The sequence below is a fragment of the Carcharodon carcharias genome, chromosome 11 (genome assembly GCF_017639515.1).
Source record: "Carcharodon carcharias isolate sCarCar2 chromosome 11, sCarCar2.pri, whole genome shotgun sequence".
Lineage (NCBI taxonomy): Eukaryota > Metazoa > Chordata > Chondrichthyes > Lamniformes > Lamnidae > Carcharodon > Carcharodon carcharias.
Window position 1 is genome coordinate 103,395,661 of NC_054477.1, and position 26,628 is coordinate 103,422,288.

General features: G+C 40.7%; 1 protein-coding gene across 1 annotated transcript in view; it reads left to right on the forward strand.

Annotated features, from left to right (window-relative positions):
• The window catches only part of LOC121284432 (protein diaphanous homolog 3-like), a 784,525-nt gene that overhangs the window by 234,030 nt on the left and 523,867 nt on the right, over positions 1–26,628 (forward strand). The window contains exons 10-11 of the mRNA XM_041199892.1: positions 19,520–19,630; positions 20,296–20,414. Of these exons, the coding sequence (XP_041055826.1) occupies positions 19,520–19,630; positions 20,296–20,414 (230 nt within the window). The remainder of the gene's footprint in view (positions 1–19,519; positions 19,631–20,295; positions 20,415–26,628) is intronic.

The window sequence follows — 26,628 nt, forward strand, 5'->3', positions numbered from 1 at the left end:
GCAGCAAGTGATAAACAGGACAACCAGCAGATAAGATCTAAGCTCTGCAGTCTTGCCACGTCCAGTTGTGAATGATGGTGGACAATTAAACAACTCACTGGAGAAAGAGGCTCAACTAACATCCCCATCCTCAATGATGAGGGAGATCAGCACATTAGTGCAAAAGATTAGGCTAAATTATTTGCAACAATCTTCAGCCAGAAGTGATGAGTGGATGACCCATCTTGGCCTCCTCCAGATGTCCCCAGCATCACTGATGCCAGTCTTCAGTCAATTCAATTCACTCCATGTGATATCAAGAAATGGCTGGATACTGTAAAGGTTATGGTCCCTGACAAGATTCTGGCAATATTACTGAAGGCTTGTGCTCTAGAACTTGCTGCACCCCTAGCCAAGCAGTTCCAGTATAGCTACGACACTGGCATTGACCTAGCAATGTGGAAAATTGTCCAGGTATACCCTGTACACAAAAAGCAGGTCAAATCCACCCCGCCCGATTAGTCTACTCTGCATCATCAGTAAAGTGATGGAAGGGGTCATCAGCAGTGCTACCAACTGATACTCGCTTAGCAATACTCTGCGCACTGAATCTCAGTTTGAGTTCCACCAGGGCTACTCAGCTTCTGACCTCATTACAGTCTTGGTTCAAACATGGGCAAAAGAGCTGAATGTCAGGGGTGAGGTGAGAGTGACCTTCCTAGACATCAAGGCAGCATTGGACTGAGAGTGGCATCAAGGATCCCGAGCAAAACTGAATTAATGGGATTCGCGGGGGAGAAAACTCGCTGTTCGGAGTCATAGCTAACACAAGGGAAGATGGTGTGGTTGTCGGGGGTCAATCATCTCAGTTCCAGGACATCACTGCAGGAGTTTCTCAAGGTAGTGTCCTAGGCCCAACCATCTTCAGCTGCTTCATCAAGGACCTTACTTGCATCATGAGGTCTGAAGTGGGTATGTTTGCTGATGACTGCACAAAATTCAACACCATTTGCGACGTCTCAGATGCTGAAGCAGTCCATGTCCAAATGCAGCAAGACCTGGGCAATATCCAGGCTAGGGATGACAAGTGACAAGTAACACTCGCACCACACAAGTGTCAGGCAATGATCATCTTCAACATTAGAGAATCTAACCATTGCCCCATGACATTCAATGGCATTACTATCACTGAATCCTCACTATCAACACCCTGGGGGTTATCATTGATCAGAAACTGAACTGGACCATCCATATAAATACTGTGGCTACAAGAGCAGGTCAGAGGCTGGGGTTCCTGTGACGAGTAACTCACCTCCTGACTCCCGAAAGCCTGTCCACCATCTATAAGGCACAAGTCAGGAATGAGATATAATACTGTCCATTTACCTGGATGACTGCAGCTCCAACAACGCTCAAGAAGCTTGAACCCCATCCAAGACAAAGCAGCCTGCTTGATTGGCACCCCTTCCACAAACATTCACACTCTCTCCAGTACCGCGCACAGTGGCAGCAGTGTGTACCATCCAAAAGTTGCACTGCAGAAACACATCAAGGCTCCTTAGGCGGCACCTTCCAAACCTATGACCACTACCATCTAGATGGACAAGGGTAGCAGATACATGGGAACACCATCACCTGGAAGTTCCCCTCCAAGCCCCACACATTCCTGACCTGGAAATATATCGTCACTCCTTGACTGTCGCTGGGTCAAAATCCTGGAACTCCCTCCTGATCAGCACCTGGGGTGTACCTACACCACATGGACTGCAGCGATTCAGGAAGACTGCTCACCATCACCTCCACAAGGGCAATTAGGGATGGGCAATAAATGCTGGCCTAGCCAGTGATGCTGACATCCCATAAATGAGTAAAAAAAAATTATTGCCCTTGAGGTTCTTTTTTAATTCAGCTCTTAAGTTTTTGGCACTCTCCGTAAAGGACATCTGGTCTACTTTTCCTTATGTTTGGGCCCAAAACAACATGGATCCCAGTGAGTGGATCCCACCCCTTCCTTTTTGATATCCTTTCAAGCTGGTTCTAGATGTCCTTCACACTGGCATCAAATGAGCAACATAACATGTGGGACTCTCAATTCTGGTTGGAGATGATGCTCTCTGTCCCCCTAATTTTTGAATCCCCCACAACTACAGCATGATGCTTTCTCCCTCTGGCTCAAGGTGCTATGATCTGCATTTTGCTTAATCTCTGACAAGTCTTTCACTTTATCTTTACAGGTGGAAAGTACATTGTACCTGTTGGATTGAATCAATTTCTGTGTTTTCTTGCTCTCTAGTTCACTTGGGTTTTCTTTATTCTGCACACTTTCGGCCACAGCAACCTCACTCTGGACTGGAACCTTTCTATCACATATGACCGAATTCTGGAGCCAGCAGTCCAGATTCTGCTCCCATTCCCTTTTGTGTCAGAATATCTCCATCTTGCACTCCAGCTCAATGACTCTGAGCCTTGAAGATTTGATTTGTAAACACTGATTATTGATGTGTTTACTTCAGACAGTCTCGCTCTTCACAAACTCCCACATGCTGCAGTCTACGCTGAAAACGTGTTCTACCTTATTTTAGTTATTTAGTTTATTTATATCTCTATTTTGGTTTGCATGTTTGTTCTTTTTCGGCACTCTAGCTTGCTCTGAGCACAAAATATTGGACAAAAGTGTTAAACTTGTCTTGCACGAGTGTTACTTGCCATTTATCCGCCAGAGCACTGAAGCTGTCCAGTTCACACTGCATGCGGTCATGGACATCTTCATATATGAGAAATTATACAGTGTGCAATTATCAGTGAACAGTGTCACTCCTGATTTTACAATGAAGGGAAGTTCATTAATGAAGCACATGAAGATATTTGGGCCTATAGACACAACCCTATAGAGAGACCCTGAGGCTGAGATGATAGACCTCCAACAACCACAACTACCTTTCTTGGTGTTAGTTATGACTTCAGTCACTGATGAATTTTCCATGATCTTGATTAATCTATGTTTTACTCAGTGCCTTGGTGCAACACTCAACCACTCTCACTTGACCTCTGAATTTAATCTCTTTTGTCCATATTTTTACTAAGGATGCAATGTGGCCTGGAGCTGAGTGGCCCTAATGAAACTCAGACTGAGAATTGGTGAGCAGATTATTGGTGTGTAAGTGCTGCTTGAAAACACTGTTCCTTCCTTCATCACTGATGATTGAGTGTCGACTGAGATCATAATTGCTGGTGAGATTTGTCCTACTCTATGTGGAAAAAACATATCTGGGCATTTTTCCACTTGGTCAGATAGGTGCCATTGGTGTAGCTTGACTGAAACAGCTTTGCTAGAAACATTGATAGTTCTGGTGCACAGGTGTTCAGTACTATAGCTGAGATGGTGTTGGGAGGCAAAGCCTTTTCTGTGTTCACTGCTCTTAATCATTTCTTGGAGTGAATCAAATTGGCTGGAAACTGGCATTTGTGATGGCAGGAGCCTCAGGAGGAGGTTGAGATGGATCAATCGTTTGGCACTTCTAGCTGAGAACACTCACCTTTGTCTTTTGCACATGTTCTGGGTTCTGCCATTATGGAGGGATGGGCGTGTTCATAGAGTTTCCTCTCCCCATTCGTAGTTTCATTGCCCACCACTTTACTCAACTGAATGTGGCAAGCTGGCAGAGCTTTGATTTGATGTATTGCTTCTGGGATTGTCTAGTTTATCTATGGCATGCTGTCTACACACTTCTGCAAGCATGTAATTCTGTGTTGTAATTTAGCAGGTTGTTACCTAATTTTCAGATGTATTGGATACTGCTCCTGGTACATTCTTCTGTATTCCATGTTGGACCAGATTTACAAAAATAAAATACTGCGGCTGTTGGAAACCTGAACTAAAAGTGGAAAATGGTGTAAATTTCAAAGGCTAGTTGAGAGTAACTTTCATTTGTTGCCACTGCCTGTGGCCAAAGCAGGCCTTCCAACATCTAGAAAGAGAAACAGAGTTATTGTTTCAAGTCTGTGATCTTTCATCAGTTTGTATTCGGATGAGCGAACACAGACCTGAAACATTAACTCTGTTTCTGTCTCCACAAGTGCTGCCAGACATACTGAGTGTTTCCAGCATTTTCTATTTTAATCTGGATTGGTTGTCCAGCTCGATGGTGATTGAGGAGTGAGGAATATGCTGAGCCATGAGGTTGCAGATTCTGGTGGAATCCAATTCTGCTGCTGCTGGTGGTCAACAGTGCCACAGGGATACCCGCTTATGATCTGCCAGGTCAATTCCTAAACCGTTTTACTTAGCACGGTGTTAGCATCATGCAGCACTATAGAGAGTGTACCTTGCTGGGAGTCAGAGCGGAGCGGACCTGCAGGAGACAGTCAGGAGCTGAGGAGCACCTATAAATACAGACTGGGGATTCAAGTGAGGCCCACCTGGCTGGGAGTACATGAGTCACAACAAGTTAGTATGCAGGTACAGCAAGTAATTAAGAAGGCTAATGGAATTCTATCCTTTATTATGAGAGGAATGGAACATAAAAGGATGCTATGCTTCAGTTCTACAGGACATTGGTGAGACCGCACTTTGAATCCTGTGTGCGGTTTTGGTCTCCTTATTTAAGGAAGCATGTAAATGCATTGGAAGTAGTTCAGAGGAGGTTTACTATATTGATACCTGGAATGAGTGGGTCGTCTTTTGAGGAAAGGTTGGACAGACTGGGCTTGTTTCCACTGGAGTTCAGAAGAGTGAAGGGTGATTTGATTGTAGTATACAAGATCCTGAACGGCCTTGACAAGATGGAAATGAAAAGGTTGTTCGTCTTGTGGGTGAGTCCAGAACTAGGGGGCACTGCTTTAAAATTAGGGGTTGCCCTTTTCTGACAGAGATGAGGAGGATTTTTTTCTGTGAGGGTTGTGCGACTGTGGAACTCTCTGCCTTAGAAGGCAGTGGAGTCAGGGCCATTGAATATTTTTAAGGCAGAGGTAGATAGATTCTTGTCAGTCAAGGGAATCAAAGGTTACCAGGAGTAGATAGGAATGTGGAATTCAAAACACAAGTGGATCAGCCATGGTCTTTTTGAAAGGCAGAGCAGGCACGAGGGGCAGAATGGTCTACTCCTGTTCCCATTTCTTATGTAGTGTGAAGATGGTACTTGTTTCCACAAGGACCATACAGTGGTTACTCCGATTAGTGCTGTCATGGTGAGATGCATCTGTGACAGGTAAATTGATGAATATGAGGTCAAGTTGGGTCTTCCCCCTGTTGGTAATGTGTAAACTGAGGGTGGGTAATAGGTGGTAATCATGTTTAATCTGGTGCCATGAGACTTAAATGTTGATGACAATTGGGGACACTCCTAACTCTATGTACCACTGTGCCCACATTTCTATAGAGTTGTCTTGTTGGTGGGAAAGATCACAGCCAGGGATTTTGATGGAGATGCCTGGGACATTTACTGATTGATTGGAGGTGTCTGGGTCATACTGATTGATAATCATTCTATTACTGTCGGGCTGTTCCCTGACTAGTCTCTGGGACAGCTCTTGCAACTGCAGATCAGTCTTCAGATGTTATGAGGAGGAATTCGCAGGATTGACTTAATGGACATGCCTTTGCAATGTCCAAATTCAATGCCTAGACCAAAATCTAGGTCTCCTGCTGGTTTCATTCTTTTTTGTAATGCTGAGCAATTGAATGGTTTGTTAAACCATTTCAGAAGACATCTGAGAGTAACTCAGGCTTGTTGCCACTGCCTGTAGCCAAAACTGATTGTTGTCAACCTCTCCGACCTATTCAATCCTGAGCTGAGTTTCTGGTCTTGTAACTTCTCCATCAGAAAGACAATCACCTCACCTTCTATAAAATCACCTCCCAGCCCAATCTTAGCCTTTTTTTTTTGCTGCACCCTCATTCATGACCTTGTCAATTCCAGACCTGATCATTCAAATGTTGTGTTGTTGGGCAATGCTCTGCATTCTCCACAAACTTCAATTCATCCAAAACTCTGCTGTACATTTCCTATACCATCATCCTTGTCCTTGCTGACCTACCGTGATTTTTTGATCCTCATGCCTCGACTTTAAAATTCTCAACATTATGTTTAATTACCTTGCTCTTCTGCTTTTTACCTACCGTTACAAGCCTTGGTACAAACGCCACCTCATCCACCCACAAAATTTGTTTTTGCTCTGATCTAATTTCTGCTCATCCCCACGTTTCCTCATTAGTGTGGTGGTTGTGTTTTCAGCCACCTCAGGCCTCGTGCTCAGAATATCTTCTTAAGTAGGGAGCCCCTCTCTACTGTCTACTTCTTTAAAAGCCTCCCCAAAACTCTTCAAGCTTTTTGTCACTCCTCCTAATCTTTTTTTCTTTGGCTCATTATACAATTTTCCCTTGTGCCTCTAAAGGTCCTTGATATTTTTCTACAGTAAATGTGCTGTATAAAAACAGTTTGAGGCATAAATGCTATTATCAACAGAAAGAAGCGTGGAACAGTTGAAATACATTTGTTCACAAACCACGCCAACTTTGATAGTCAGTGGGATGGGTACCGTTCTTTGCAGCCATGACTGGGAATTCCCAAGGTTGTGTACCCCCCACCAGTTCTGGGGTTCAGGACATCTTGCGACATGAGAAGAAATTGGACTAGAAGGGGAAAGACTCTAGTGTTGGGTCAACAACTTTGGAAGTGTAGGCAAGCATCCTGTATGGAGAGTGCCAGGGTATAGCAGCTAAATTAAAGAACAGGACTGTAAAGGTTTATAATCTTTGGATTATTACCTGAGCCATGTGCAAATTAGATTAGGGATAAGCAGATTAGGGAGGTGAACATGCGACTGAAGGAGTGGTGTGAGGAGACGTGTGCCCTCGAGCATTGACGGCAGTGCTGGCATGTAAAGGTACACCCAATATTCCACCGAGCTGGGTCTAAGCAGAAAGGAGAAATAGGGCAGTTATAAGGACTTTAAATCAATAAATTGGGGAAGGAAAAGGTAGCCTAGATAATCGTTTAAAAATACCTGAGAAAGGAGAGAGTAGCAGTCAGAAATTGTGCTTTGGACACCAAAGATTAAGGGAAAACCAAAAGATGTTAAATTAAACAAGGAAAAAGAACTGCAGGCACTAATTCAATTTGGAGGGTATGACATTGGTAGCCATTACGGAGGCATGGTTACAAGACAGCCAGGGCTGGGAACTAAATATAGCAGATTATAAGGTGTACAGGGAGGATAGGAAAAATTGGAGAGGGAAAGAGTAGCCTTAATAGTTAAGGATGAAATCTCTTCAATGGTAAGAGAGAATATATCAAGGGCTAAGCAGGCAGGAAGACTTAATATCTATGAGCAAAAGAACAAATTAGGTTAAAGGCAAAATACTGCGGATGCTGGAAATCTGAAACAAAAACGGAAATGCTGGAAAAACTCAGCAGGCCTAACAGCATCTGTGGAGAGAAAAAAAAAGCAGACTTAATGTTTCGAGTCCGTATGACTATTCAGAGCTCTGAACAAATTAGGTTGTTTGGCCCAAATAAGTGTTCTTTGTACAAATTCATGGAGTATAAAGAACAAATTGAGTGAACTGCAGGCACTAATTCAATATGGAGGGTATGACATTGGTAGCCATTACGGAGGCATGGTTACAAGACAGCCAGGGCTGGGAACTAAATATAGCAGATTATAAGGTGTACAGGGAAGATAGGAAAAATTGGAGAGGGAAGAAGTAGCCTTAATAGTTAAGGATGAAATCTCTTCAATGGTAAGAGAGAATGTATCAAGGGATAAGCAGGCAGGGAGACTTAATGGGAAGAATTAAGAAATTGAAAAAGATTTTTAAGACAATAATAGGATTTCTGATTTGGACCCCTGGTGACAGCTGTTGTGTGGTTGGCTTAAGTTGTTCTAATGGTGGATTTTAACTTTCATATAGTTTCGGATAAGAAGACAAGCATATGTTGTTACATTGCAATAAGGCAGTGGGTGAAAGATAAAACTGGAGCCAATCTTTGCACACTTTTAAAATTTATTTTTGGACTTATACATTACAAACGTACACGTCCTAACCCAATAACAGCAGTTTCAGTCTGTATCTATTACTAGGGATTCAAGTGAATCACCAGATAATGTCCATCAAGTGCATATGATTAAACACAATAAATATAGAATTAACAGGTTCCCTTCCCTTGGGCATTCCTGGAATTCATTTATCTATTATTGATGTCCCAATTCTATCCTCTGCTGTAATAAACAGATTTTTCCAAGGGTGCTTTCATTTTCATTGTGCTTGTCTTTAACCCTTCCATTGTACTGGTACCGGGATCCAGTATCTGGGCCGTGAATATGAAAAAAAACCTTGCCAATGGATGTCAAAGTCAAAACAAGATTTTTACAATCATGGTAAGAAAAAGAGTGTGGCCAGGAGCAATGTTGGCCCCATGAGCACAGCATTGTTCATGAAAATAAGAAAATGACAGGCATATTGAATTATTACTTTGCATCAACATTTAGAATAGAGGAAGAAGCTAGTATACCAGATATCCCAGTATTGGAACAGGGTCTCACTGAAATTACCATACACAAAATAACAATAGTGAAGATAATAATGGCACTAGAGAATGATAAATTTCCAGAACCAGATGGCTTGCATCCCAGAGCTTTTAGATGAAGTCGTCATATCTGGACTATTTGACATCTGTAACTTAAGGCTCCTTCTCTTCCCCGATCTCTAATTAGTAAGTTCTTTGGCTCGATGATGTAACAAGTGAGAGAGTTTTACAGCGCACCTTCGTAATCAAAGTTATGAATAGTTACTACTGGGCTCTTCTGTTTCCCTACTTATGGATCATTTAATTTGCTCTTGTACCGTTGATGTTAGAAGCTGTGATATCTGAGTGAACAGGGACTCTTATTTGCCAACAGAACTGCTTTCTTGTTGGACAGTCCTGAATGCTGAATTTACTTGAAATGGAGTATCAATACAGTTGCAGCTCTTTCACTTTCTCACGTTGTGGGTGCAGAGGTTTTAGAGGACCTCCAGTAAAACTTCTAGTTTGGATCAAGTGACATTGTAGAAGTGCTGGTGCTTCTTGAACTTCTTGACCTTTGATTTGTGCATTGTTTTGAAACAGAAATGTTTTCTTTATTCCTGCTTCTTAATAAACTTGATTTATAGTTCTAGGACTAAGATATATGATCTGCCATAGGTATAAGTGCACAGCATTGCCCCATATTTTTTCCAGTTCACAAAGTGATGATAAATAACTGATCATCCAGGATATTCTGTGTGTCAGGTTGCTTTGTGGATAATGTCACTGTCATGTTCGTGGGGAGCAAAGTTTCCCTATGTCAGACTTTTGCATGGCACCCAGAAAAATATTTTTGGAGAGCACCTGGGTTCTAAAACCTTGAACCGAATATTATTGTTTGATTTTAGAATCTTAGTGATGGCTTATACAGGCCAGTCAATTGATATTAAATGGAGAAATTTGATTAATTGTAGGACAACATTAATTTCAAGATTTTTATGGCTTACTATCTGGTTCTTCAAATCTGTGCAAGTTCCTCAGTCTATGACATTGCAGTGCTTTTGGAACTGCTGAAGGAGAGATGTGAAATTTTTTCAGCTGCTGAATTGATTTATTATATTGCCACAGAGCTTGCTTTGATAAAACAGGCTGATTATTAGAAAATTGCAAGTGCATTGCCTTTGGTTTTCCATTCATTGATTTAAATGATCAGAAAGTTGTGTCTAATGCACACATCATTTTCTGATAAGCTCCCCATTGCATGCCTGGCAAGTCAAGTAATGTATCTTAAAATTTCAAACTATTAATAGCATTTTCTATTCTTATTTAGATTTCCAACATAAGTAATTTTGTTTTATTCAAGTATTTTGGGGACGTTGTTGGATAAAATGCTTTCTGTTGTTTCTTCCTTTTCTTTATTCGTATTAAACTCTGTAAATAATTAACCATTAACATTGTTAGTTACCTGCAATTTTCTTTTCATGCAGGAAAAACATTTAACATGAGGACTGGGAGTGTGTTTCTTAAAGCTACAAAATTTAGTGGGCATCTAAATCTGCTGATGAAAAACTTGCTAATGACATGTCTGTAAGATTATTTGGCCTGTTAATGAATGAACATTCAGGGGTTTTGTTAATTAAGCCATACTGAAGAAAAATGTGCTTGATTTGCAGCCTTTTATGATAAAGCTTGCAATTAGATTGCTTTTGAGTGAAATGAGTAATATTGAAAAACCTTAGTCACAGGAATTTAAAAGTTAATGTTTCAAAGATGTGCATGTAAAGGAATAATGCATTGACGCTATTACTACTGGTGCTAATTTTGCAATCCAGAAACTGAAATTTAAGTCTTTGTGGCATCTGAATTTTGTTAGTTGATTTTTGACTGCAAGAGTCGACAGAACAGTTCATATCAAGCCTTATGGGGACTGTGACAAAGCTCACAGAAGATCAGCATTTATGCTGCATGGTTAAGAATTCACACATTTTATTAAAGCTGAAGTAAATTGTAAGGTAGACAAAGATAGGGGTGAAATGAGATTAAAAATCAGGCACATACTAATCTGGAACATAACTCTGTTTAATATGTAATACCCCCTAAATTGTTTTCATCCAAGTATATTCTACAGAACTCTTTGAAATCTGAAAACACCTTTATAAGTCCAGATAATGGCAATATTAGTACCATCATCTTGCAAATAGTTGTCTAAATTGGCAGATGACATTTCCCTTGTCGAAGGCGTGTACTTCTACATTGGAAACTCATGTCAAGGGGTATTGCAGCTTGGTTGGGGTACAGTGACTGAACAATTTTTTTTTCATTAAGCACAATTTACTGAGGGAACAACATTCCAAATATCCACAGAAAACAAGGGAACATAGAAACAAAACTGCAATGTTATGCTTTGAAAAATGTAATATTGTGAGAGTGGTTGTCTATTTTAAAAAGGGCAAACATACATGCTGCATTATCTGTTGTACCTTTCCCTCGCTCCTTGTGTTCTGAGTCCTGGCAGCTTGTTCAATGCCAGAGAGTTGGTACAGTGGCATCCTGGTACAGTTGAAACTGAGGAGAGTAATGAAGTACTTTTGAAGTGTTGCTACTATTGTAATGTAGGAAATGTGGCAGCAAGTTCCTACAAACAAAAGTGTGATTGAGACCAGATAATCTGTTCCATTGATGTTGATTGAGGGATAAGTATTGACCAAGACACGAGAGAGAACTCCCCAGCTCTTTTTTTAATTTTATCTGACAGGGCCTTGGGCTAACATCTCACCTGAAAGATGGCACCTTCAACAGTGCAGCGTTCTATCAGTACTGCACAAGTGTATCAACTTTGATTTTTTTGCTCAAGTTCTGGACTGTATTTTTGGTCCCCATCAGAAGCAGGCGGAGCCGAAAATTACCCCTGCCAGCTTGCACGCCTGTTCCTTGCTCCATCTGACTTCTGGGTTATTTTTATTAAGAGTCTAATTGAAACCAATTAATGAAGACCAACTGGAATTTTCTAGAGAAACTTAGTGAACCAGATGAGTTTTTTTTACAACAATCAATGATAGTTCCAAGGTCACCATTACTTTATATTCCAGAATAATTAATTGAATTTAAATTCCACCAGCTGCTGTGGTGGAATTTGAACACAGATTATTAGCCTGGGCTCCTGGATTACTGGTTCAGTGACATTACCACTGTGCCACGGTCTTCCCGCTCTAAGGTCTCTGATTGACTCTTCAGTTTTGATAGCCTTCCCGCCTTAATTGGATAGAGAACCTGTCTCCATGCCAATTACGGGTGCACCCCCTTGAGCACTTCAGTGAGTGACTGTTTTCCTCTGGAGGTGGGTTTGGGACCCAGAAACAATCCCAATCTCTGTTTCCTGCCCCTAGGATGGAGAATCCAGCCCCTTGAATGTGATGAGCCCATGACGTTCTGATTCAGAGACAAGAGTGTGACCTACTGAGTCATAGCAGAATACCATGTGAATATGTGAACCTCTGTTCAGGAATGCCTGTGCACATGTGAACTTGTTTACATTAGAAATATTTTTGTTTGGAAGTGAAACATGATTCCGGTTTTCATAGTTTGAGAGAAAATGGATGATCCAGATTTCAGGAGGTGTTTTGAATTGAACAGTGAGGAAAAACTAGAAGATACAGATTTAATTCAGCAAGCCTCAAGTGACCATTTAAAAAAAAATTGCTCATGGAGTGCGGACATCACTGACAAGACTAGCATTTATTCCCCTGTTAGCAGTATAGCAAATATACAGAATGGTATTCCAGGAAGAACAACAGATGTTGGGTCAATTGATATCTTCCAAAAGAATTTGGAAAAGTACTCTTGAGAATGGAATTAAAATTCACACGATTAAATATGGACTAAGTTGCTTAAATGTTCAGTTCAATGCCAGAGTCCTGATGCTGCTTCCATATGAGGTGATGCCTAGATAGGGATGAGAGAGAGTGAGACAAGTGGATTGAACAGTAAATGGATAAATATTCTGTAATTTTGCTCAATTACCTCGGGGATCAAGGAATGTTTAAACTGGTGTTTTCCTCAAGTGTACAGTCCATATTGGGTTGATTGTATGATCAGTTAATGATCAGTTAATGTAGCAGTCTTAAGGTGCAAATGGCACCTTATTCCATGCTATTTCTGTATCCGATGAGTTTGCAGCACAATTTATTCATACCCTCAAAGATAACCTGTAATTATAATATTTAAGATACTAATCTGTTGAATTGGTTGAAATGTGATGGTCTTTTGACATTAACTCAGCTCTTAGAATGGCATTGAATGTACATTAGTGCATCAGCAGCAATGCACGGGAGAAGGATTTGCATTGGCCTTAATGAATTCTTAATCTCATGAAGGAAAGAATGGTAAAGGGTGATTGAAAGCTTAATAGGCTTTCAGTAATGGAGAGTTAGAAAAGTTTAAAGCGAATGGTTCCAAGAATAAGCTGAAGTTTCTGCCACTCATGCTGAAATGAAAGATGAAGCTGACACATGAGATACTAGAGTTAGAGGACTGGAGTGGCCTGGTAGGAATAAGGTGAAGGAAGTTTTCCAGGATAGAGAAAGTTAAGATCATTGGCAGATTTATATTTTAAATTCAGTATGTTAGGGGAAAAGAAGTAATGCCAGTCAGCAAGGCCTGGAGTGACAAATGAGCGGCAGTTAATGCAGGATTATATATGTTGTGAAATTTTTTAGAGGGTGGAGTTAATGGATGTTTAGAGGCCAGCAAGGAGAGTGTTGGAGTAATTAATGTAGAATAATAGAATGGTTATAACACAGAAGCAGGCCATTTGGCCCATTGTGTCTCTGCTGGCTCTCTGCAAGAGCGACTCAGCTCATCCCACTCCACTGCCTTTTCCTCTTAGTCCTGTAAGTTTTTCCTCTTCGGATAATTATCCAATTTCCTTCTGATAACCATGATGAAAACGGCCTTCACCACACACTCAGACTGTGCATTCCAGATCCTAACAACTCGTTGCGTAAAAAGGATTTTCCATGTTACTTCGGGTTCTTTTGCCAATTATTTTAAATCGGTTTCCTCCCGATATGCTCAGTGCAGACTCTTCAAGATTTTGAATACCTCTATCAAATCTCCTTTCAACCTCTTCTTAAAGCAGAACAACTCCAGCTTCTCCACCCTGTCCTCAAAACTGAGGTCCCTAACCCCAAAATGATTCTTGTAAATCTATTCTGCACCCCTTCCAATGCCTTTGCATCCTTATTAAAGTATGGTGCTTAGAATTGGACACAATGTTCTAGTTGAGGATGAACCACTGTTTTATAAAGGTTCACCTTAACTTCCTTGCTTTTTTTTACCTTGTGGGTTGGATTTTGTGAGTCATCCACAGCAGGAAATGAGGTGGATGGACCTGTAAAATAAGGCACCATGCCATCAGCGGCACCTGCCCCACTGCAGTTTTATGAGCGGTGGAAGAGGCATCGGGTGGGGTGCCCACCTGGGTCCTAAATCAGGCTCTTTTAAATTAACACAGTGTGGCGGATTTATACGCTCTACTGAATGCCCTCTTCACTTGTTGAATATTGCCTTTCCTCATTCTTCCTATCAAAATGTATTGCTTCACACTTTTATGCACTACATTTCACCTGCCATGTGCTGGCCTGCTGATATACGTCCTCTTGAAGTATTACCACTGTCCTCTTCACAGTTCGCAATACTCCCAAGTTTTGTCATATGCAAATTTTGAAATTGTGCCGTGTGCACCCAAGTATAGGTCATTAATGTAGATAAATGTTGGCCCCTGTGAACCCACTCTATATTGTGCTCTAGTCCGAAAAGCAACCATACAGTACTACTCTTTGTTTTCTGTATCGCCACCAACTTCATATCCATGGTGCAGCTGGCCCTTTTATTCGATGGGCTTCAACTTTGCTGACAAGCCTGTTACGTGGCACTTTATCAAATGCCTTTTGTAAGTCCATGTGCACAGCGTGACCCTCATCCACCCTCTCTGTTCCCTCATCAAAAAGCTCAATCAAATTAGTTAAACAGATATGCCTGTAACAAATCCATGCTGGCTTTCCTTAATTAATCCACATTTGACCAGGTGAATGCTAATTTGTCCCGGAACGTCATTTCTAAAAGCTTTCCTACAACTGAGATTAAACTGATTTGTCTGTAGTTGTTGGGCTTATTCTTGCATTTTTTTTGAACATTGGTGTGACATTTGCAATTCCCCAGTCCTTTCGCACTGCTCTTGCACCTAAGGAAGATTGCCAATGCCTTCATAATTTCCACCCTTACTTACCTCAGTACCTTTTGGATGCATCCCATCTGGTCCCTGGGACTTATGAACTTTAAGTACAGCCAGCTTTTCCAACACTTGCTCTTGAACAATTTTTAGCTCATCCAGTATCTCATCTACTCTCTCTTTCACTACGACTTTAGCAGCATATTCTTCTTTGGTAAAGACAGGTGCAACGTACTCATTTATTACCTCAGCCATGCCCTCTGTCTCCATGTGTAATTCCCCTTTTTGGTCCTAATCAACCCCATTTCTCCTTTTTACCACCTTTTTATTATTTATATGTCCAGTGCTACAATCCCCATGGGGCAACCACAAACCAGAATAATCAAAGACAACCCCTAAATGACGAAATTACCAACAAGATTTCAGTTTTCATAACTTTTATTTTAACATGAATCGGAACTAATGCAAATTGAACATGAATTAAGTACTTCAAATAAAAAGGTAAATTTCACTTTAAGTAGTTGATACAGAAAGATATGTCTTACACAGCCACAAGCACCTGGATCACTCCCTGCACTTCTCATAGCTTGGTTGCTATAAGAACAGAGAGGCCTTGGTTGTTTTACTGGAAGGAAGGTGCAAGATGTTTACAGCAACAGATAATGTCAAGAGCATTGTGCTGACTTTGGGTAACCTGTTAGTCCCCAATCTCAGAAAGTGTTGTGAATACCAGACTTTCCGAATTGTTATATTTTAAACTATCTATTTAATTTCAAGGTAAAATGGAGTTAGGGATCAAAAGGATAGCATTTCTATCTGGGTGCAAAGCCCATGTGATTCATGTTGCTATGGGGATAGGCTTTAGGAGGGAATAGTCCATAGCAAGCCATTGTACTATTGGGCTACATGCCTTTTCTTGGGACATCTCTGAACCTCATAAGCAAGATCAGTCTACAAGAATCTGAGATAGAAAGCGGAGAGATAGATGCACCCAACCTCTGTTGTTCACTGTGCAGAAAGTGGGTAGAAGCTCATGGTTGAATTGAAGAAACTAAGTTCATGACAATTTACCGAAGGTGGGAAGATTTGTCTCGCTTTGGCTGGAGAGAGGAATCTCACCGTGAGCATGAGTTTCCAGGTGGAGAAGAAAAAGCAAGCAAACCATTGAATGCTGAAAATAGCTTTGAACTGGTTCCTAGAAAATGAAATGTCCTCTTAAGGGACAGAGTAAAGTATAATTGTGACAGGGGATTTTTTGGTCTCTTTAAAAATTAATGTCTTTGTGGTTTACCTACAAAAAAAAGTGTTTAATCAATGTTGTTTTGAGTTTGTTCCACTCTTAAAACTTGAAACCTTGTCGTGTGATCCTTCCAGTCAGTTACTGGAAATTCACATAACTTTTTCAAAATTATCGGGCACTACTGGAGTTGTACCAATGCTAATGGAAGAGTCTGTAAGGTATGATTAGATGAGTCTGGAATCACATGTAGGCCAGACTAGGTCTTGGCAGATTCGCTTCCCTACAAGGCATTAATGAACCATATGGGTTTTATGACAATCTGATAGTTTCACAGTCACCTTCACTGAGACAAGCTCTTACATCCATTTTTTTTTGTGAGTTAATTGAATTTAAATTCCACCAGCTGCCAAGGGGAGATTTGAACCTATCCCCAGAGCATTAACCTGGGCCTCTGGTCCAATTACATTACCGCTACGCCACCATCTCCATTACAAGAGATAGCATTCCGTGCACTGATGTGCAACCACAAGAAGAGATTTTGTGGGAACTGTTATGATGCTTTTAAACTGTGGCGGCCTAACGTTCTAAACCTCTCTGTACAAAGAAACAGAATACTGAGCTGACTCATAACAAATGAAGGATTTTTCTTCAAATTTAGTTTGTAACACCTGTGAGGAATCCCAGAAGTGAGGCTCAGGAGTGCTCCAAAGAGAACCACATGCATCATTGAGTAAACTTTTGTTCATGTTGAAGGTGCACTTCAGGTGCTGAAGTAGGTCTGGAGGTGCTTTTCGATACTTGCCAGTGAGGCAAAATCATAGTGGCATTCTGCATATTTGCACAGCAGAGAGGATTACAGATAGAGGAACATCAAGACACTCATCAATGATCTTTTGAGAAGGGCATTGAAGAGGAAGAGGCCAATGAGCCCTTTGAAGACCAGCGGCATATACTGTTGTCCAGGTTGCCCATACAGTAGATGAGTGTTAACCCTGGTGACTGTTAAATAGTTGCGACGGCTGTTGGCGTTCCCTTAGGCAGGGTCCCCTCCAACCTTTTAGCCTGGCGGGGATAGGGGAGTGGGGGCTGTGGTGGAGGCATGGGGTATTTGGAGCTTTGTGTAATTCAGCCCATTACGCCAAAAATTCAATATTTGATTTGGAAAGCAAAAGGGAGTTACTATCCTGTTCTAAACTTTAGAATTGTGCACAACAGTGATATACTTTGATTGAATTCTGCTGCTGTCCTTTCATTATCAAATCTTGTCTAAAAATGAAAAAACGTTTTATTTTATTCTCTAGTTTAAATACTGTTTATATCTTGTTAGATCTTCTGGTTAGTAGTTGAATAGATATTTTTGTAAATGATATTACCATGTCATATGAGACGATATCTTGATAGCTTGAAAATGGTTTTAAATTTTTTACATGATTTCTAACTAGTTCTTTGAAGCAGATAATATCTAAACAAAAAAAACAAATTTGATCTGTGTGTACCATTTCTGAAAATATGGTATAATTTATAAGTTTGATATTTTCACACATTTCAAGTAACAAAATTGATCTAGTCAATTTGACAAATTATTTTGATTTGTGTTGCTTTAAGCTTTGAATTCTCAATAAGATATACTTCAAAAACTTTGAGTTGCATTGTAAATTTGCGCCAAATAGAAGAAAAAAATTGCTGCTAAGTGTGGCATTGTGCAGAAAGACTCAGTAGCGCTTTATGCATTGAAAGTATACCAGCTGAAATCCATCTTGCTAAAAGTGTTTTCCTTTTTTCACCTTTGGCCCTTGGTGCCAAAATATGATTATAGTTTAGAATTAGCTCCTGTCCAGTACGTGATGCAATTGTTGTTATGTGGAGCAAATTAAAGCTATAAAATGAGACTTCAGTATAGAACATACATCTACTAGGTTTGCTTTGGAGACAACCTTGTGAGTGCCTTTTGTGGGCTTTATCTTTCGTTAGTATATGCAAACACGTCTTGAGATTAATTCAGATGGTACTACATTTAAGAAAGCTTTCTGTCATATAAAGGGCTTAATTTGATTTATACCTTGTGTTTATAATACCCTGTGTTTATAATGCTGCCTTATCATACCTGTCAAACATCAGTGGAAATAAAGGTACTGTTTTCAACTAGACAAATTTGAATGGAGCAATTTTGTGCAGATTGCTGACCTGGATAGCGTTCACAAGTCTTGAGTCAGGCTTGAACTCAATTTCTAACTCATAATTACTAATGGCCTCAATTTTGCCAACAGACTGCTGTAAGTTCTACTGGGGAAGGAAAAATATTGCTTTGTGATCTAATTAAATTTCATCTATTGGAACAAAATGGTGTTGAAATTGCCACAAAATTTAGTTGTGCTAGATTTCACAAACACATGGGAAGTTGAAATAAACATTTGTTCTGTACTGCAGAGATTTGCAGTTACTACCAAAAAGCCAGAGAAGGTTTACTTGTTGTTCATATCCTTACACTCATTCCTATATTTGATGGCTATTCCTTCTATGGCTGTAATCATTTTTGCACCAGCTGTTGGGGTGGTGAGTGCTACACATCAGAAGGGTTTTAAGGACTCTCACAACCCATATCATAAGGAGGCACCCTTCTCCACTGGACCTGTGCATCCTGCTAGTTGCCAACATTCAGAGCTGGAAGTCTGAAGAACCATCCCTGTTACAGTTTTTGTAAACATTGTTCTGACTTTACAGCAAAGCACAGCTTTTAACCATGTTTATGGTGTTCAACCTATTTTACAACTTTTTATGCCTGAAAGTATTACTAATGACACTTGTTTATCTGTCGTGAAACATGGTAATGGGGAGATGGTGGCGTAGTGGTTATGTGACTAGACTAGTAATCCAGAGGCCCAAGCTAACATGCTGGGGACATGGGTTAAAATGGCAGCTGGTAGAACTTAAAGAAAATCAATTAATAAATAAATCTGAATTTGGAAACTGGTCTCAACAATGTTAACCATGAAACTATCGTTGATTGTTGTGCAAACCCATTCATTAATCCTTAACTGATCTGACCTACATGTGATTCCGGACCCTTAGCAATGTGGTTGATTCTTAACTGCCTTCTGAAATGGCCTAGCAAAGCTACTCAGCTCAAGGGCAATTAGGGATGGGCAACAAATGCTGGCCTTGCCAGCGATGCCCACATCCCATGAAGGAATAAAAAACCCAGCTGAGAGCTGTTGCAACCAATAGTATTCTGTATTTAATTTAAACTATTAATGCTCTTCCTGAGTTGAATATGCTTCCACAAATCTCAACCACAAATTTTGATTAAAAGTACGATTAAATTTGTCAAAAATATTTCAGTCTCTTACAAATCTAGGCGCTGGGAGATGGAATGGTGAGTTTTCCATTGTGATCAGTCCATGTTAAACACACTCAGGCCATATGTAGCATACTCAGCTGTAAATTAATGTTCTGTTTAATTTGTGACTTACCCTAATCTCCGAACACCTTGACATATTCAGCTAATGTGATATTAATTAATTTTATGCTCCAGGATTCCAACTGTATATTTTATCCCATATCTAGGTGGCATGTATGCAACTTATTAATGCCCTTGTGACCACTCCTGATGATTTAGACTTGAGGATACACATACGAAATGAGTTTGTGCGTTGTGGACTGAGAGAGATACTGCCGGTAAGAGCAATACGAGTTAATACCTGTTTAGTGCGGCTAAATCTGCATTATTATATAGATTTGCTAATTGCCTGTGGACAGCATTGGTAAAAGCAAATGACACTCAATGAGATGGATCTCAATATTGCTAGTCAGCCTCCTTTCATAGCTCTTTTATTTTAGAACCAATAGTAATATTAAAGGCATACATATCATCCAGCTGAGATGTTGGTTTGGCTTGGACTGTGAACTTCCACAGCACCTGTTTCCAAGACTGTAAATAGGAGGGGTGTGACTGTTTATGTTGAGTTCTAAATTTTATTTTAACTAATACCCACCGCTTGCCTTTAATTCTTCACATTGGTGTCTTCTCTGTTATCCATTCTTAAGCTGATAGTGTGGTTTGTGACATTGACATTTAGCCAACAAACAATGAAATGGATTCAGGCTCCAAATAATAACAACATTCAATTGGTTTGAAAAGCAAATTATGCAGTCTTGGTTATTTGAGATATGATTTTAAATTGAGTTAATATGCTTATGAAATGGTAAAAGACTATTTCGTGTTCATAATCCTGAACTGCAGTATTAAAAAAAAATTGGTTAATTTCCACATTGATAATTTGTCTCTTGTGCGATAGGAATTAGGCTGTGATGCATTACTTTTGCTAATTTGCTTTCCACAGGAGTTGAGATTAATTAAAAATGATGCACTGGATATTCAGCTGAAAGTATTTGATGAGCACAAAGAAGAAGATATGATTGAGTTTTCACATCGCTTAGATGACGTTCGATCTGAACTAGAATATCCTTTTTCTGCAGAACAAGATTTCTATAATCATTCTGTAAACTGACATATTACAGATGAATGAAAAAAAAAACCTCAAGTGATTTATCAAAGGATGAGTAAGAAATTTATTTCCTTGGAAAATGCATTAAGCTATATTCCATTTCACAAATATGATGCAACCGATAATTTTTCATTTGCCTACCCAGCAAGATCATAAGAAATAGGAGCAGGAGTAGGTCATTCGACCCTTTGAGCCTGCTCCTCCATTCAATAAGATCATGGCTAATCTGATTGTAGCCTTAATGCCACTTTCTTGCCTGCCCGCCATAACCCTTAGATTCCCTTGTCAATCAAAAATCTGTCTAACTCAGCCTTGAATGTATTGAATGACCCAGCCTCCACTACTGTCTATGGAAGTGAATTCCAAAGACTAACAATCCTCTGAGAGCAAATTCCTCCTCACCTCCATCTTAAATGGGAGACCCCTTATCTTTAAACTGTGTCCCCTAGTTGTAGATTCCCTCATGAGAGGAAACACCCTTTCAGCATCTACCCTGTCAAAACCCCTCAGAACCTTATATGTTTCAATAAGATCGCTTGTCATTCTTCTAAATTCCAATGAGTGTAGGCCCAACCTCCTCGAACCTTCCTCATAAGACCACCCCTTCATCCCAGCTATCAACCTAGTAAACCTTCTCTGAACTGCTTCCGATACAAGTATATCCTTCCTTAAGTAAGGAGACCAAAACTGTGCGCAGTACTCCATGTGCGGCCTCACCAAAGCCCTGTACAGTTGTAACAAAGCAAAGGTGCTCTTTGAGCTTGTTGTAGTCCCAACCTATAACACTAACCTGTAAGACAAAACTACTATGCCCAAAGTCAGGACTGGCAGGATACAAAATTGAGATCTTCGAGACACCACAATCTTCTGAAAAAGACTGAAAACAAAAAGAATTTTGAAAGGATTAAGCACCTTAAGGATCAGAAGTTGTTTGCAAAAAATTCTAATACTAACTGGGAAGTGGAGGAAGTTTACTCTTGATCTCAATATTGAAATTCTGAACATTGTGAGACTTTACGAGCTGATGAGACAAGATTTATGGGTGAAGGAATGACTTCCCTTGATCAGTGAAAATCTTTTAAACTATTTTTCTCATGATGCAAGATAATCCACACAAGTTAAATAAAATAACAAGTGTTAACAGCTGAAATTGATGGAAAATTATAAACCTTTTGTAGTAAAGTGAAGAAACTATGCTATAAAACCATGCTCCCACTAAACTATAATAATGCCGCAACTTATTTGAGGCAAATAGAAAATCCAAGAAACATTGCCTGTTTGCAGATTCTGACCAAAAGCCTTTGCTTACCTCAGGTTAGAATGTAGCCATATCTGTCTCAATTCTATTTAATTCAGTTTAGTGGACAATATGGCACAATGGGCCATATCTCATTTAATTCCAGTAGTAATGAAAGTCTCTTTTCTGCTTGTTTTGAGTTTTCTAAGTTTAGTTGGTTTGAGCAACCACAGCCTAGTTCCCACTGAGTACAAATTCAAAAACTGCCATTTTGTGGCTAAACTGTCATTTCAATTAGATGTTGTGGGGAAAAAAATCGAAATAAAGAAAGTAAATTAACATTGGTGGAAGTAGGATTTTTCCTTTGAAGGTAATAAGGGATGCAGTTCAACATAGCTTCACTCTACATCAGACTGTACCTGATGCTAATACTGCATGGCAAGAATAGACCTCTTTCATTTCCAAAGCAGTAAAGTATTTCACCTTGTTGAGCACAAACTTTGTTAGTATTTAACTATATTTTTAAATGGGTCTCATTGCCTAACTCTTAATTTTGTTCAAGACTTAACGGCAGAGATTGAGCTTTGAAAGTGTGCCGTCATTGGTGGCTGGTCCTCACTTGAAAGATGACTCTACTCAGAGTCTCAAGTTTCTGCCATGTGTTTTCATGTGATTGAATAGGCTGACTCTCGACCCGCAGGTCTTTCGGCACATGGAACGTGAGGTAGTGAAATCGGAGCACAGGTTTTGCTTTCTTTTTCTCTGCCATCACTCTGCCTCATCATAAAAACATTGTGACTCAAAGCGTGATGCATTTTGATGGACAAGCTGTCGCCATTCAGAATGATTGGTTGTAAGCTCCTCCCAGTCATGTCAATACTGCCAGGCTTCAAGGAGAGCTTCTGAGTGTCTTTAAAGTACTTCTTTTGCTCTTCCCTTCCCTGGAATGTTGGCCATTTGAGAGTTGAGCAAACAGATCCTAGCAGGGGGAAACGGTTTTCAGCTGTCAGGTCCAGCATAGTTGAGTTTGCAGGAGTTTTGCCTGAATGCTTATGGAGCTGGTTTCAAGAAGGACACTAGTCTTTGTTCGATGGTACTCCCATTGAACCTGGAGGATTCAATGGAGGCATTGCTGATGGAATTTCTCTAACACCCTGTGTTGCTGATACATAGTCCAGGTCAACTGCTCTGTACACCAGGTTGACTTGCAGAGTGTTCACGTTTGTTGTCAAACATTTGCTGCCGTAGTTTATAGAAAGTTGAGCTGGCACAGCTGATCTGGTGTTGAATTTCCTCATCAATAGTGACCTTTAGAGAGAGATGGCTACTAAGGTATGGGAAGAGCTCAACATATTCCAGAGTGTCTCTTCCAAAATGTATGTTCGGTGGAATATTTGGCTGTTCATGTCTGGGTTATGATATATGGGTTTTCTTTTGGCAACATTCAAGGATAGGCAGAATTTCTTGCATGCAAAATTGAAGAGATTGAGATTGTCTTGCAAATATGGTGCAGAGTGTGCAATGAAACTGAGTCATCCACAAACATTATATCATGTATATGTGTGGTGGTCAGTTTACTTTTGGCATAGAGGCACCAGAGGTTCAGGATTTTTCCAGTTGGAAAGGTTTGAAAGTATAAGTAGGCTTATAGTTGACAGAACTTTTAAAAAGTACATTCATGGTATCTGCACTGAATGTAAATACCTTAGGTGGAATTAATGAACTATTGCCCATAACTGATTGCTTTCAAGGCTACAATCAATTTTGATCCCCACTCCATTGGGTCTTGCTGAACATCATAATTATGTTCACCGTCGCTCCTGAAGGAACGACTGGAAGTGAATGTATTTGCAAAGTTCCTTTGCCTATGAAGCAGAAAATAAAACCCTTTTGGCTTCTGTAGCTTGGATTTCTGTGGGACCTGGGCTCATCATCCTCATTTAAAAGGGAATTCAAATACAGAGTTGGAAGTCTGTCGCTCGTGCCAGAAATTTTCTGCTTGGACTGGTGTTAATCTGGTATTGAGATTGTTAAACTAAACCGTTGCATATCAGTATGATCATGGCTGTTCTTGGGCTTGAACTCCACTTTCTTGTCTGCTTACCGTACCCCTTGATCCCCTGAGGGACCAAAAATCCGTCTCTGTCAGCCTTAAAAATTCAAGGATGGAGCATCCACAACTCTCTGGGGCAGAAAATTCCAACCACTCAAAGCCCTGTATGAAGAAATATCTCCTCGCCTCAGTTCCAAATGATCGGTTCCTTATCCTGAGACTAGGCCTGTGTGTTCCAGGTTCTACTGTTGATAGAAACAACCTCTGTGTCTATGCTGTCAAGGCCCTTCAGAACCTTGATTGTTTCAATGAGATCAGCTTGCATTCTTCTCAACTCCAGGGAATGTAAACCCAATTTATTCAGCCCCTCATCATCAGGCAACACTCTCAATTTAGGGACCGATCTAGTGAACCTTCGATGCACTGCCTCCAATGCAAGTATATCCATCCTTAAATATGGAAACAAAAACTGCACACGGTATTCCAAGTGTAGTCTCAACTGTACAATAGTAGCAAGGTTTCCTTATTCTTGTACTCTAAACCCCTTGCAATAAAGTCCTTTTGCCTTCCTAATTGCTTGCTGGTACCTGCATGCTAACTGTGTTTCTTGTACAAGGACACTCAAGTCCCTCTGAACATTAACATTTCCATGTTTCATGGCTTGTAAAAAAAATTATTTTTTTCTATTCTTACGATCGAAGTGAATAACCTCACATTTCCCCATATTATACTCTATCTGCCACCTTGTTGCCCACTCACTTAATCTTTCTATATCTCTTTGCAGTTTTTTTTTGCCCCACTCAACTTGCATTCCCACCTGGATTAATATCACCTTACTCTTGGTCTCTTTGTCAGTCATTATGGATTGTAAATAGCTGAAGCCCCAGCACTGATCATTATCATATTCCTCTAGTCACAGCCTGCCAACTTGAAAATGCTGCATTTGCTTGCTGCCTGTTAGCAAGGCAGGGCAGGGCTAGGCTTTATTTTGGAGGGATAGACTTGAAAAGTAGGGAGGTTATGCGAACCACACCTTGTTTAGACCACACTTAGAGCACTGTGTGCAGTTCTGGTCCCATGTTATGTAAAAGATATAGAGATACTGGAGAGGATGAAGACAAGATTTAGAAGGATCATACTAGAACTGTATGGTTATACAATAAAGAGTGCAGGAGGGCATGCCAGGAACAGCACGAGGCATACCTAAAAATGAGGTGTCAACCTGGTGAAGCTACAACTCAGGACTATTTGCATGCCAAACAGCATAAGCAGTATGCGATACACAGAGCTAAGAGATACCACAACCAACGTATCAGATCTAAGCTCTAAGTCCTGTCACATCTAGCCGTGAATGGTGGTGGACAATTCAACAACTCACTGGATGATGAGGCTCCACAAATGTCCCCATCTTCAATGATGGGGGAGTACAGCACATCAGTGCAAAAGATAAGGCTGAAGCATTTACAACAACCTTCAGCCAGAAGTGCCGAGTGAATGATCCATCTGACCCTCCTCCAGAGGTTCCCAGCATCACAGTTGCCAGTCTTCAGCCAATTCCATTCACTCCATGTGATATCAAGAAATGGCTGAAAGCACTGGATACTGCAAAGGCTATGGGCCCTGACAATATTCTGGCAATAGTACTGAAGACTTGTGCTCCAGAATTCACTGCGCCCCTAGCCAAGCTGTTCCATTACAGCTACAACACTGGCATCTATTCGACAATGTGGAAAATTGCCCACAATGTTACGCCCACAAAAAGCAGAACAAATCCAACCCAGCCAATTACTGTCCCATCAGTCTAGACTCGATCATCAGTAAATTGATGGAAGGGGTCCTCAACAATGCTATAAAACAGCACTTACCTGGAAATAACCTGCTCACTGACACTCAGTTTGAGCTGTGCCAAGGTCACTCAGCTCCTGATCTCTTACAGCCTAGGCTCAAATAGGGAGAAAAGAGCTCCAGAGGTGAGGGTGAGAGTGACTGTCCTTGACACCTAAGCAGCATTTGACCGAGTGTAGCATCAAGGACCTTAGCAAAACTGGAGTCAATGGGAATTGGGGGAAAGCCCTCTGCTCATTGGAGTCATATCTTGCACAAAGGAAGATGGCTGTGGTTGTTGGAGGTCAATCATCTCAGTTCCAAGAGATCACTGCACGAGTCTCTCAGGATAGTATCTGAGCTCCAACCGTCTTTATCTTTCTTCCATTATAAGGTCAGAAGTGAGGATGTTCACTGATGACTGCACAATGTTTAGCACCATTCATGACTCCTCAGTTACTGAAGCAGTCCATATCCAAATGCAGCAAGACTTGGACAATATCCAAGCTTGGGATGACAAGTGGCAAGTAACATTCGTGCTACACATGTGCCAGGCCATGACCATCTCCAACAAGAAAGAATCTAACCATCGCCTCTTGATATTCAATGGCAACACCATCGCTGAATCCCCTACTATCAGCATCCTGGGGGTTACCATGGACCAGAAACTGAGCTGGACTAGCCACACAAATACTGTGGCTACAAGAGCAGGCTAGAGGCTAGGAATCCTGCAGCGAGTAACTCACCTCCTGCCTCCCCCAAGGCTTTGCACCATCTACAGGGCACAAGTAAGGAGTGTGAAGGAATACTCTCCAATTGTCTAGATGAGTGCAGCTTCAACAACACTCAAAAGGCTTGGCACCATCCAGGACAAAGCAGCCCACTCGACTGGCACCCCATCCACAAACATTCACTCCCTCCACTGCTGTAGCACAGTGACATCCATGAGATGCACTGCAGGAACTCTCTGAGGCTCCTTAGACAGTACCTTCCAAACCCATGACCACTGCCACCTATAAGGACACATGGGAACACCACCACCTAGAAGTTCCCC